General features: G+C 41.9%; 1 protein-coding gene across 3 annotated transcripts in view; it reads left to right on the top strand.

Annotated features, from left to right (window-relative positions):
- Positions 1-5,013: 5,013 nt before the first annotated feature.
- ERC2 (ELKS/RAB6-interacting/CAST family member 2) overlaps positions 5,014-14,680 on the top strand; it is a 628,330-nt gene continuing 618,663 nt past the window's right edge. For all 3 annotated transcript variants that reach the window (XM_040994652.1, XM_040994651.1, XM_040994650.1), the window contains exon 1: positions 5,014-5,670. In XM_040994652.1, coding sequence (XP_040850586.1) covers positions 5,014-5,670 — 657 coding nt within the window. The remainder of the gene's footprint in view (positions 5,671-14,680) is intronic.

Here is a 14,680-nt window from a genome sequence, read left to right as displayed (position 1 = left end):
CAGAGCTGAACCCTAGATGGAATCTGAAGAAACCATTTAATGATAATCGACACAGAAAATTTAATAAGCCCAAACAGATCAGTTATCGATGGTAAAAAAAAATGCAAAGATAACAACCAAACCCATTCATGTTCTGTCAGACATGTCAGAACAGAGAGGACATGTATGTGCTAATTGTTCAGCGCCTGGGAAGAGGCCCTCATATCTTGCCAGAGACTTCAAAAGTGTCTAGATACCAAAGGAGAAGACAGGGAGGGAAAGTTGGATTTTATTATTCCTTCTCGGAAGACAAGTCTGTGTGTTGTCCTCACTGGGACATAGATTTCTAGATTCCAAGCATAGCAAAAGCAACAAATTCATTTACCTGTTGGAACTATAGTGAACAAACAAAGAAAAAAAAATCAGTTTATAGCAGTATATCTTGGAGCAGGGAAGTTTAATCAAATGGCTCCTGACTCCAGCTTTCTGTCACTGTGGATGCTGGGGGTCAGCATGGACTGTTGAAGTAACTGGGGTCTTGATCCCTGACTGGGAAACCTCAGCTGGGTTCCCGTCTTCTGACTCCAGCGTGAATTAGCCTCAGTCATGACCAGCATTTGGGGGAATGAACAAGCAGATAAGTACGATCCCTCTCATTCCCTCTCACATTAGTATATATGTGAAGCTTTATATATATATATATACACACACACATATATATAATTTGAACACTTTAAAATGAAACCAAACATTATTGGTTCTATTTATTTACTTATTTGAGACGTAGAGATCTCTCTTCTGGTAATTCAGTCCTTGAATGCCTGCAGTGTCTGGGGCTGGAACAGAATCCTAGGAGACGAGAACCCACTCACTTGATCTGTCTCCATTGCCTCCAAGGATCTGCATTGGCAGGAGTTTGGAGTCAAGAGCTGAACCCAGGAATTGAGCTCAGGTGTTCCAGTGTGAGATGAGGGTACTTCAGTAGTTCAGGTAAATGAAAACTTAGGGGATGAAAATAAAAGGGAAAAAATGAAAACCTCTTGGAATCCCACTGCTGGTCCCATTCTGCTGGTAACATTGAATGTTTTCTGAGAGTGACTGTGTGGTGTATGTATTTTTCCAAATCTGTGACTAAATCACAAACATGTTTGTAGCCTGTTTTCCGCTTCACTACCGAGATGCCTGAACGGCTTTGCATCTTGTTAGGTATTCATGAAGCCATCACATTTTTTCTGTCTCGTCATTTATGTAACTGAATTCTTTTTGTTAGAACTGTTGATTCCACTTTTTTAATAGAATGAATTATTCATGAAAAAAATCTGCAATACAAAGCGATTTATTATATATTTCCAAAGAAAATAAAATTAAACTGTGATTTCAAAGTTGTTTAGTCAGAATAAGTATATGATGCTTTTTTCAGGTCTTTTTAGGGAAAGGGGAAGATTTCCTAGCAAATATTTCTTCAAGGTTTATCTAAGGATTCTTTAGGATATATGTTGCAGAAACCCCAACAGAATGGAATGTAGCACAAAGGGAATCTATGGATAAATGTTTGAGTTTCCTGTTGCCCAAGGAAAAACATCAGTGACACACTAAGAAGTATCTGCCTAGTTCATGACTGTGTGGTCCTCAGCTAGGCTCATGGCTCTGTCCATACCAGCTGGTTGACTGGAAGATTTTGCTAATCTTGGCTGGACTTGCTCACCTGTCTTGGGATTTGTTGGTTATTGGCTGAAATGACTTAGATTGATTTTTAATTTTCCTTTTTATTATTTTTTTGTCTGTTTTCCAATGGGATAGGCTGGTCATGCTCTAAATGACTACAAAGGAGGAAAATGAGTAATAGAATAAATGCAGGTGCACTCCAGACCTCTGCTTTCTGCACATTTTGTGGCACTTGTTGGCTAGAGTTGGTCATATGACTCAACCTGGAATTGTGTTGGGAGAGCACTGCCATTAAAGCAGTGCACGTGCCTGGAATTAGGTGACCTGGGATTAGAGTGATTGCTGGATCCAGAGAATCCACTTGGTTTCAGAATTTAGCTCTGCTTCCCTTTGCCCCAGATTCACTCTTAAGGGGAGCCTGTCTTACATGGTAGTTCTCAGAACTGCATCTTCAAAGCAAGTAATTCCTGCTGCAATGGAGTTTAATATTTTATTATTTTTAATTTTTATAAAATTAGTAGATTCCATATTGTTCACAAAACAGATTTAGAAGCATGGGAGTTCTTCCCCTACCCCTTTCCTTATCTTCCCCTCTTATTTTTCCCCCAAATTATTATGATAGCATATTCATTCATTTCACTGTAACAAGCTTAACTTTCCCCTATGTAGAGGTATCATGACATAGCATGGAGAAGAGAAAGAAAGAAAAATTAAAATAACATAAAAATAAATAAAAATATAAATCTTACTGTTACTCGGGAGTACAGATAGATGCATGCTGTGGATAGCAATTAATTCCCAGGATGCTAATCTCACATTATAGACAGATTATATTTTTTGTGTTCTATGTGTTAATTGTCACAGATCAGAAAGAACAGTGCTTCTTTTTTTTTTTTTTTTTGGATGGGGGAACTGGCTTATTTCACTAAGCATAACAGTTTGAGCTGGATCCATTCTGTTGCAAATGATAATATTTCATTCTTATGACTGTATAGTATATATGTACCATATTTTTTTATGCAATCATCTTTTGATGGGCGTCTGGGTTGGTTCCATATCTTTCAGTCGTGAATTGTGCTGATGTAAACATGGGGTTACAGGTAACCCTTTCATATATAGATTTCATTTCTTTTGGATATATTCCCAGGACTGGGATGGCTAGATTGTATGATAGATCATTCAGATATCTGAGGAATCTCCATACTGTATCCCATAAGGAGTTTATCTTTCTTAGTGGCTCCAGCTAAAGTCATGGTGTGGAGTTAAGTCACATGCCAGCCCTAAAGCAGCCTCTGTATCTGGAGAATGGAGTGTGATGCCTGGAGGCATATTCTTGCTAACTGGCAGTATCCAGGATGGAGCCACAGGAATGACACTTCGTTAAAGCTTTTGAATTGCTAGGAAAGACTTGGGAGCAATTTCTCCAAGGAAAATAGAGATAATATTACCAGAAAGTGTGTGTGTGTGTGTGTGTGTGTGTGTGTGTGTGTGTGTGTGTGTGTGTGTGTGTGTGAGTATGTGAGTGAGTATGTGTCAGTGGCATGGGTGTTTGAGTGAGAGGAAGGATTAATGATAGGCAAGTCAAAATAAAAGGTGCCCGGTACTTTGATGTTAATGTATTTACATCATTGAGACGCTATCAGTGAAAACTAGTTTTTTTTGACTATTCTGTGCTAGATACCAAGCTCTATGTTTTATAGACATATCTTAGAATACTGTGGATTGGGTGGTATTGCTTCGCATTTTAACAATTTGGGAGCGGAATTTCCTGACACCTAAAGAATTATCTGAGATTGCTCAGCTTGTTAGTGGTAAGAGTGGATGCTTCAACTCCAGTTGTCCCTCTCAGTTTATTCTTTCATGGTCACAAAGATGAAGAGAATATACTAGAAACTCCAGAAGGAAAAGAACAGTAGGCAATATACAGCCAACTAAAGTCATTCAGATCCCAATATTTAAGGACTAATCCCAACCCTATAGCCCCAGATACACAAAATTCCCACTAATAAACTTGAATGATCATAAAAAGGACCTACTACTTTTCTGTGAGGGTTATGGGACAAGGAACTCTAAAATGGTATACTTTCCTTTATGCCATTTCTGTATAAATGTGAAGTGGTTAATATGAATATGTGTGTGTGTGTGTGTGTGTGTATATATATATATATATAAAGATTTTTTTATTTTTATTGGGAAGTCAGATATACAGAGAGTAGGAGAGACAGAGAGGAAATCTTTCATCTGCTGATTCACTCACTAAGTGGCTGCAATGACTAGAGCTGAGCCAATCCAAAGCCAGGAGCCAGGAGCTTCTTCCTGGTCTCCCACGTGGGCTCAGGCTCCCAAGTTTTTGGGCTGTCATTGACTGCTTTCCCAGGCCAAAGCAGGGAGCTGGATGGGAAGTGGGGTGACTGGGACATGAACTGCACCCATGTGAGATCCCAGTGCCTACAAGGTGAGGACTTTAGCCGCTGGGCTACTGTGCTAGGCCCAGCAAAAACATTCTTAAAAGTCCTGGAAAATGCGTGTGAATGTGAACGAAGACAAGGCTATTGTTTTCTCTAGTGACAGTATTGAGGATATGGCTGTATATGTTAGTGTCTCATTGACTGAGCCACCTCCTGTAGCTTCAACATAGCTAATAGGTTTCAACTCAAGTGACAGTGACAATTGATTAGCAGTAAAGCAGTTGTAGTGTTATTTGTACAACAGTTCTGTACCTACTGGGAAAGAACATTATGGTAGATTAGGGATGTTTATTACGGGTACTGGAGGGGAAGGTAATACAAGCTTTCCAAATACTTACATTCTACATCCTGGGAACAGCAACTTCTCAGAGTATCTGTCAGGCTATGTGTGTATGGGTTCATATACCTGATGATGGATTATTCTATTAAGATGTCCATGATGGGGAATCAGTGGTGAATTTTTTGGTGATCCAAACTGTAGCTTAGCACAATTCAAAATCAATAACTTTATTTTCCTGAAAGAAGAGCCTCTTTTTGTTCAGAAATTTTGACCTTGCTTAGGAGAACAGTGGAGGAATTTATAAAATTGTGCAAGTGGTAGGTAGAGTTTTGGGGTTATTTTTCCTTTTATGTGAATGTCATAGGTGGAACTATCCTTTGTCTATCATTATAATCATACATATATATCAGTTTTAAAATGTTATGCAATTGTAGTCAGAATTCTAAAGAAATTCATTTTTACTTACTTTTCTCGTTTGCAGATCTCTGATTGGAGTCACGTTCTGGTACAGACTACAAAAACGATGCATTGAAAATTCTGGCCAACAGTGAAAATATTGACTTAAACTCCAACTCAGTATAGCATTTCTTCTCTTGAGTAGTAACTTAAAATACAAGAAAAATGTATGGGAGTGCAAGAACAATCACCAACCTGGACGGTAGTCCTGCCAGGTCTCCTCGTTTGCCAAGGTCACCTCGTTTGGGTCATCGAAGAACAAGTAGTGGAGGAGGTGGAGGAACAGGCAAGACCCTGTCAATGGAAAACATCCAGTCACTTAACGCAGCCTATGCTACATCTGGACCGATGTATCTGAGCGATCATGAGGGAGTGGCGTCAACAACTTACCCAAAGGGCACCATGACTCTGGGCAGGGCCACCAATCGAGCTGTATATGGAGGTCGAGTCACAGCCATGGGGAGTAGCCCCAATATTGCTTCTGCGGGACTCTCCCACACTGATGTGCTTTCGTACACAGATCAACACGGTGGTCTGACCAGCTCATCCCATCATCACCACCACCAGGTCCCCTCTATGTTAAGGCAGGTAAGAGATAGCACAATGTTAGATCTTCAAGCCCAACTCAAGGAGCTCCAGAGAGAAAATGACCTCCTCCGGAAAGAGCTGGACATCAAGGACAGCAAGTTGGGATCATCCATGAACAGCATCAAGACTTTCTGGAGCCCTGAGCTGAAGAAAGAGCGAGTCTTGAGGAAAGAAGAGGCAGCTCGGATGTCTGTCCTCAAGGAGCAGATGAGGGTTTCCCATGAGGAAAATCAGGTAGGTTATGACTCACTCTCCATTTTTCAGCCTTGACTTCTGAGTAGTTGATGCCTTGCAGATGGTACTACGACCTGTGCGGAGAGAAAAAACAAACAAAACCAAAAAAAGCAACTTCGGCATCATCAAGAAGCTTAAGGTTTAGAATGTGGTTAACAAGAGAGCGTAAGAAATACAAGGTCACAGCTGATGATTTCCTCATTTTGTAATTGCAGAATTTGGGGAGGGTCACTCACTGTCTAACTTTTGAACTTGGTTAATCTTGTTTTCTTTTTCAGCAGTTGGAACAGCTCAGATGTACTTCCCTCTGAATAGAAGATGAAAATGTTAATCTCTGCAAGCATAAACCCTTTAGAGGGCCAACTTTGACTGCTGAGTTGATTTTTAAGAAAACACCAGTAGAATTCTTTCTTTCTGGAATGAGTAGGGTTTGTTCTTCAAGTACCAAATGAAATAATATGGAGTGGGACTAGGTACAGTGAATTTGATCTCATGCTGGTGACACACACTGCATATTAACTTTGTCTTTCTGCCTTTATCCGTTCAATATTAATTACCTATTTTGGATGCATGTTGCTTTCTTTCTTCCTGCTGACCCATCCTTCGTGTCACAGCAAGGTTAGTTTCTCGGTGTTCACCTGCAGTTATGCCATCACCACGCCTCAATGTCCTCTGCAATGACTCCTTACTTGCTTGACTGAGCCTGTGATACCTTCTGCTGGAAGGCCTGGGCTAACCTTTCCAGCCTTAGGTTGTACCACCTCTCTTCATGCCTGTGCTAACTGCACCAATACTTGGTACTTGCTGTACCTACTGCAGGTGTCCCACCTCAACACCTTTGCTTTTGCTGTTCCAGTGTCCAGGTCGGCTTTTTTGCATTTCCTCCTCTTGCCTCTCCCTGTCCTTCTACTCATTCTCAAGTTTTAAAGCCCATGTATCCTGGCAGGCCCTCTTATATGCTGCTGATTTCATAAAGACTTGGAAGTTTAAATCCAAGTCTCCCTTCTTAGTGATGCTGAGAGAGGAGCTAAGAGATGTAAAGGAGAGGAAGCAGTGTCATTTGGCTTATGAACCCCCAGATATCATTGGACTTTATGTGGAAATGTGACATGAACTCTACTTGGCTTAACTCACGATTCTGCAGTAATTGGCCTTGATGTTGGCTTAATGAGGAGACTTGAGCTTTCTTGGGGTCATGTGCTGACCCTCCTACGTGTTTCCCTGCCTAGGAAACGCCTTTGAGGACTTCTTTAGAGCCTGAGCACCATGGAAGCATTTTGTGATCTGAAAGAAAATCTGCCCCTTGTTCTCCTTTTATGTGCAGAAAGCAATCGCCTTATCCCTTTGCTTGTCTTTTAGAGCCATTGCTGATTTTTAGATGTGGAAATGAGATTTTTTTTTTTCTAAGTTGGAACAGAAAGCTTTGTTTTTCACTCATATATCCAATTTGTGCTCTTCCCAATTATTTCTACCTTTCTCTCTCTTTGCTGATTCATGAAGTCGGTTTGAAGCTTTTACTGCAATGTGCATTTACCTCCTGTTCTGTACTGATTCTTCCTCGTATTCTTTTTTCATGGGGCAGAGATGGTTAAAAACACTTTAGAAATGATGTCACACAAAATTTGGAAGCCAATCTCTATAAACTGTCAGCTCCAAAATGACTTTATCTTAGGCTTCTATTGTATTTATTGCTAAGCATGGACTCTTAATTGTGCATGTCTCTGTATTTATAAATGACACCAGATGCTACAGTGCTAATCTATGATGTGTCTTCTAGGATTTCATGAAGACTTAAATATGGATGGGGTACAGCAAAATGAATCATATCTAGGCAAATTTTAACGATTAAAAAAATCCATGTTTACTTTTACAAAAAAACCACTTTTCCATTTTGTCAGGGTTAGTTTGGTTTACTCTGGATAGTTTCTGTAATTCCACTTGACATTCCCATGTTGCCAGGAGGCAGGAGTGAGTGAATGCGTGTGGAGCTCCTGTTTCCTTCTCAGGTCGGATTCCTACTGTAATCAGGGATGCCTTGGGTATTATCAATGATGCGTGACTGTGTGATATGTGAAAACCTCAACTTTAATCTGTATATTGAATGTTATTAAATGTAATCATTTTTTCTTTTAGGAGAAAGCTGGTAAAAAGAGGAAGAAGCATAGCAAGTTTGTAAAGTTGATTTACTTTTTTTTAAAAAAATATTTTATTATTATTATTTTTTTATCAGAAAGTTAGATATACAGAGAAGAGAGACAGAGAGAAAGATCTTCTGTCTGCTGAATCACTCTCACAATGGCTGGAGCTGAGCTGATCTGAAGTCAGGAACCTGGAACTTCTTCTGAGTCTCCCATGGAGGTGCAGGGTCCCACAGCATTGGGCCTTCCCTAATTGCCTTCCCAGGCCACAAGCAGAGAGCTGGATGGGAAGCAGGGCACTGGGATTAGAACCAGTGTCCATAAGGGATACTGGCACATGCAAGGCAAGAACTTAGCCACTACACTACTGCGCCGGGCCCAAGTCAATTTATTTTTCATATGATATAATATTGTAAAGGATATAAAGATTCACAAGAGCCAAATTATTTTTAAAGAAAATTGATTCACTCTTTCTTCCCCTCTTGCTTTATATTAGGATCCTATTTAGAGATATCTGAATATCTAATGGTCAGAATAGGGTAAATTCTGATTCAGCAAACAACAGATCTCCATGGTCTAACATACCAGAGAGATATTTCTCTCCTTTCATTTTTAATTAAAGATGTCATTATTATTAATTTGAAAGGCAGAGAGGTCAGGACACACAGAGAGATCTGCCTTCTCCTGGTTCACTTTCCAAATGGCTGTACTGACAAGAGCTAGGTTAAGCTCAAGCCAGGAGCCTGGAGTTTCAACAGGTCTTTTGAATGAGCAGCAGAAGCCTAAGCACTTGGGCCCTCTTCTGCTGCTTTCCCAGGAGAGTGGAGTAACTGGTACTGAAGCTGGAACCCAGAAGGGATGGCAATACTGCGGGACTTCACCTGCTATGGTAAAGGGTGGGGCCCATGGATTTTTATTCCCTGGTAGCAGTTTATTTCTTTTCTCTAGATATGTCTCCTGTGCTCTGCGGAAATTCTACCACTTACCATAACTTGTTTTACCTTTAGGGAAAAAAAATCATGGAAAATGTCTCTGTAGAGAAGAGAGGAACACAAAAAAACTCAAAGAGATATTTGATTGTATTTCCTCTGCTACAGCAACCAAAGACCGCATCTACAATTGTAATTTTTCCATGATTGCTAGATAGATAGGCTTTTACCAACATAAATCCAGATGATTTTAAATAATGCAGAATATAAGGGGAGCAGGCCCGTTACAGGGTAGAGGTGAAGAAACTGTAGAGTTTATATTTGGGACTGGCTTTTGGTCTGGTGGATCAGAGCTCTCTATTTGTTTCTCTGTTTCTCAAATAAAGAGACAGAAGGAAAAACATCTTTCATCTGCTGGTTCACTCCCCAAATGGCCACAGTGGCTCGAGCTGGGCCAGTTCGGAATGAGGAGGCAGAATCTTCTTCTGGGTCTCACATATAGGTTCAGGAACCCAAGTACTTGAGCCTTTTTCTGTTGCTTTCCCAGACAGATTGGAAATGATGCAACTGGAACTCCAGTTTGTGCCCATATATGGCATGCTGGATGCCACAGCTTTTCTCACCAGTGTGATGGTCCCAGTAGTTCTATAAATTTAGTGCAAACTAGTGCACCCCTCTTTCCTTAGGCCCAGTGTTGTGGGGGTCCCTCGTTTGTCAGTTTCTTTGCAGTAGACTTTGAAGTCCTCATGGTTTTGAGGGAACTGAATCTAACTGCATGCCTAAGGCAGTGTACTCCACTCTTTTCATGTGTTACAGCTCTGTTAACAACCTTAGGGCCAGTAGGTATATTTTGTGTGTGTGTGAACAGTTGATGCTTGGGTCTTTCGGTAAAAATCTCTCTGCCTTTCCTTCATACACTCCCCAGCCCGCAGCCCAGCTGTCATCAAGACCATGCACCTCAGTGAATACATTGGATGTGAATACATTTGCAGCAGCTAAGGGTTGCAGTCCTGAAACTTGGAGTAATTGGCTTGCATTATGAACCAGAGTGCATGGACACAGACTTATGTTTGTGCCATCCCTTGTGCTTTTGCTTCATGGTATGCTTTTTAGAGGCAATAGAGCAAGGCCCAGTATTTTGGGAGTAACCTTCTGGAATGTCCTGGACTGTTCTATGTTCTCAGTGGCACACCTGTGACAGATGAGGGCTGTTGAGAAAATATTGAGAGAACCTATTTTGCAGCTACTTGAAGCTTCCTTGTTATTTTTAGCAGCCTGGAAGGTAGGGATAGATGTGGCAGAGGGCAGGATGGATGCAACTACAAGGAAATAAAGTGGCCTGATTCTCTGAAAGGATATTGCCGTGTCTTTTTCATTACAACTGCATTCTGTTTGCCTTTGTGATGGAGATCAGACAGATATGACATTTTTTTGAAAAAAATTTTGATCTGTCTTGCATTCTGATGCGTATTCCTAGATATTTTATACAATGATTAACTTTGTGTGGTTTTTTTTTTATGGATTCTTTCCCCCACCCCCAAATTAAGTATAGACAGAGCGATTTTCAGACATTTTTCCTGGGTTGTACATGGCTAGCCAAAGCTCCACATGAGTATAAATAGCATCACACACTAGGAGATTGTACTAGATCTAATATTTACCTGCCCTGTGTATGCAGAAGTGGGACAAGGTCATTGGGAAATGCAACACAAAAGTGTAAGTAAACTTGTCTGGGGGAATGTTATAACTTTTAAATCATGGCTATGTGATAATTTCTATTTCTGGCTTAACCCAATATGAAAGAGTCTGCCCCGACCAGCAGAGCCAGTAACGTGGACACGGAGAGGGTCTGGGGTTGAAGCACCGACAGGAGACCAGTGATGGGGGAAGTCTCTGCAAAGTCTCTCTCTATTGCCCCTTCACCTCTCCTTATATACTCTTCCCTCCCCCATCCTTATTTAGCAGCATATTGGCTACAGATGAGTCCAATTAGTTCCAGGTGTTTTTAGCCACAAGTCCCGTTCCTGTTCTTGCCCGGGCTAACGAGCACTAATCAACTCCTTAGCCCACAACAGGTCCCCCTTTTTTGTTTTAAAGCAGACTTGAATGCACCCGTCTTAGGTTGTGGACTGTCAGGTTATCAGCCTTGCCTATCATTGGGAATCTCCATAGCATGGCGGAGCCCCTGTCTTAGGTTCAATGCCTGGTCCATCTTATCCGTCACTGGCTGCCATTCAATGTGTTGCCTGCTGCAGCTTCACAAACCATTCTTGGGGAGGCTGGTAACCCTGTTCCATGGCTAGGAGTATCTTTAGCTCGGTAGCAATGAGCAGACAGCTGTTCCTGGGCTTGGGAAACAGTTTGCACTTGCATAGGTGTTACATACATAAAGACATATGATGGGGAACAAGAGGCCCTGACCATATCCCACAGCATCTGCTGCTCCTCTGCCAACAAATCAACCTGCTGTTACAACATAAGCATGCCCACCCACACGTGTTCATCTATACAGTTCTGTTGTTCCATAGCTCAGGCAGTCCCACAAGCTTATTCATGGGCTCAGCGGTATCTGTAGGGTGTCCTAGGGTCACTGCTGCTGTGGTGGTGGCTGCCGACGTACTGGCTACAATGGTCACTGTTATGCCAAAATCTCTTTTGTGCTTTATCAGGTCAACAGGGGCCTCTCCGTTAGCCCCGACAGGCACAGGCAGGATTCTGGGCAGCCGCATGACAACAGCGGTATCACCATTGCCATTTCAACATGCTTTTAGGGTGCCGCTGACCTCAGTGCAGTTCACCTCAGAGATGTTTTCTGTATGTAAGAGAAAAATGGGGATAACACAGGCAGACACGGGTTTAAAATTCAGGGAGCTAAGGTTCACCCATGAGAGCAAGTCCTCAAATCCAGAGGAATGATTGAACTAATAATTTCCATAGTAATAATTACCTCCCTTAATTTAAAAAAAGGGGGGGCATGCAGTGCATGCCCATACCCCACAAAGCTGCCACTTAGAAAAGGCGGGAAATATCGGGACCTCAGCGCTCACAGGAGAAAGAAAAGAGCGGGGTGCTTAACATACTAGTATATTTATATAATATATAAAGGCCTAATATACTTGCTTTTCCTGTCAATTTTCCGACTCAAATGCCATCAACCTGGCCAGTATCCAAGCTTTCACAAGACTCCGCAGCAGGAGCTTGCCGGACAAGGCTCTCAGGAATCCACTGTGGGCCATTTTCATTTTCTGTGAAAACAAACCGATCCTTGCCCCCATATGAGAATGGGATCCGGGCCTTCCCACTGACCACTCAAGGGATCCTCTCACATCATGTAACCATTCTGCTTCTGAGACGGATTCCAGTGATGATCTGCAGCAGACCATCCTTCAGCATCCAATGTTAGAAAATATAAGATAAATAATACAAGGTTCAAATGATCCCAGGGAGTGCTATACTCCCCCTTTTTTGTTTTAATAAGATAATCCTTAATAGTATGGTTGGCATGTTCCACAATACCTGGTCCTTGAGGATTATAAGGAATACCTGTAATTAATTGTATATGGTGGGAGGCAGCAAAATCACAAAACTTATTGCTAATATAGCAAGGGCCATTATCAGTTCTGATAACTTTGTTTTTCCATCTTGGGAACTCCCATAGTAATGGGCTAGAGCATGCCTGGCTTGTTCCCCTGTCTATCTGAAGAGTCTAGAATAAATCCAGAGCAAGTATTGACAGTAACATGTACATACTTTAGTGTCCCAAACTCTGGGATATGTGTCACGTCCATTTACAAATAATCTTAAATAATTAAATCAACCTGATTAACTGTCTCCAGAAAATGGGAGATTAAATCGTTGTCATTCTTGAGGCCTTGTAAGAATACCAAGGGAAGCCCTAGAATTTGAAACTTTTGAATTCTTGGATGCCTTTTTAAAGATGGCTAAAAACATCTGGGCTGTGGAAAATTTGGGAGGTTTAATACAATTCTGAAAAAGTTGAAATTCCAAATAATTAAATGGAGAAACAAGTTGTATTTTGTCTGGGGCTATAGCTAATCTTGCCTCAGCTGAAGAGAGAGACGCTGAAGTTGCTCCTGTAAATCTTTCACAGCTGTGCCCAGATTTAATGGCCCCAATGGCACAGGCAGCGCAGAGGGCTCCATGCCTGGCCAAAAGATTTTTGCTCAGGACATGCTCTATGGGCACATGCTCTACTGGTGGAGGATCCTTGGAAGACTCACTTCCATCCTCTTCCCCTTTCTGCTCCTCAAAAGAGAACCACGAATCTTCTTCACGTAGTTTCTCCAGACTTAGTCTGGTCTGGGGTTCCTTTCTTACCCTGGTTTGCAATTCCCTTCCCCTTCTTACGGATAATTTTTCAAGGAATGGTTGCTCCTCCTCTTGAGGGGATGACAAAGTATTTTTTACTAAGTACCAGAGGAAAAAGGAGGCTACTAGGAGAGCAAACCATGGGGATATGTCGCAGACAGCTTCAACGAACTTCTGCGAGGCCTTAAGCTTAGTGTTGGTGCCTTGTGACTGGAGCAGATCTCAGATTCCCTTGATCATCTGCACTTTCATGAGTTCTTGCCCCATGATAAATTTTACTTATGCCCCTGCAAAATTTTTAAACTTGCCTCCGAATTTCTAGGGTCCCTCAGATTGTCCCTCGTGCCCCAGGACGGGGAGTGGGTCTGGGGATGAAATCAGTTATGCCCCTTCAGAGTTTTTAAATTCTAAACTTGCCTCTGGATTTCCAGGGTCCCTCTGATTATCCCTCGTGCCCCAGGATGGGGAGAAGGTCTGGGGATGAAATTAATTAGGCCCCTCCAGAGTTCCAGGGGTCCCTCAGATTGTCCCTCATGCCCTAGGACAGGGAGAGGGTCTGGGGATGAAATCAATTAAGCCCCTGCAAAATTTTTAAGTTCTAAACTTACCTTCATTGGTCCAGGGTTCCCTCAGATTATCCCTCATGCCGTGCCCCACAGTGAGTGCCATTTTCCCTGACCAGCAGAGCCAGTAACGTGGACACAGAGAGGGTCTGGGGTTGAAGCACCGACAGGAGACCAGTGATGGGGGAAGTCTCTGCAAAGTCTCTCTATTGCCCCTTCACCTCTCCTTATATACTCTTCCCGCCCTCCATCCTTATTTAGCAGCATATTGGCTACAGATGAGTCCAATTAGTTCAGGTGTTTTTAGCCACAAGCCCGGTTCCTGTTCTTGCCCAGGTAAGAGTCTACTTTAAATCAATATTAATATGAGTTTTTGATCCAGATTCAAATGTAAGATTTGTTGATTCTTATTTTGAGTTTGGAATTTAAAAAGATTGAGAGGGAGCACATTTCTTTTCTTTTCTTTTCTTTTCTTTTCTTTTTTTTTCTTTTCTTTTCTTTTCTTTTCTTTTCTTTTCTTTTCTTTTCTTTTCTTTTCTCTTCTTTTCTTCATTGTATAACTGCAAAGCTATTTAAATAGGATTTATTTTATTCTGTTCCAAGATGGGAGTGTCATTGTGAGTATCCAGATATGATGAGTTATCCAATTGGAAGTGAATGCTAAGATTTTTTTTATCCCTGCTTGAGAAGGTGGGAGGCTTAACTGGCTGATAGTTCAATGACAACTGCAGCCATCTTCAGTCCTCAGAGATTGTGGAATCAAGAGTGGACTCAGGGGCCTGGTGCGGTGGCCTAGTGCCTAAAGTCCTCGCCTTGAACATGCTGGAATCCCATATGGATGCTAGTTCTAATCCCGGCTGCTCCACTTCCCATCCAGCTCCCTGCTTGTGGCCTGGGAAAGCAGTTGAGAATGGTCCAAAGCCTTGGGACCCTGCACCCGTGTGGGAGAGCTGCAGGAAGTTCCTTTGAATCAGCACAGCATCGGCCATTGCGCTCACTTGGGGAGTGAATCATCAGACGGAAGATCTTCCTCTCTGTCTCTCCTCTCTGT

The sequence above is a fragment of the Ochotona curzoniae genome, unplaced genomic scaffold, assembly GCF_017591425.1.
Source record: "Ochotona curzoniae isolate NIBS_2020 unplaced genomic scaffold, NIBS_Ocur_1.0 contig_908, whole genome shotgun sequence".
Lineage (NCBI taxonomy): Eukaryota > Metazoa > Chordata > Mammalia > Lagomorpha > Ochotonidae > Ochotona > Ochotona curzoniae.
The sequence above is the reverse complement of the archived record's forward strand: the minus strand, read 5'-3'. Positions and strand labels throughout refer to the sequence as shown.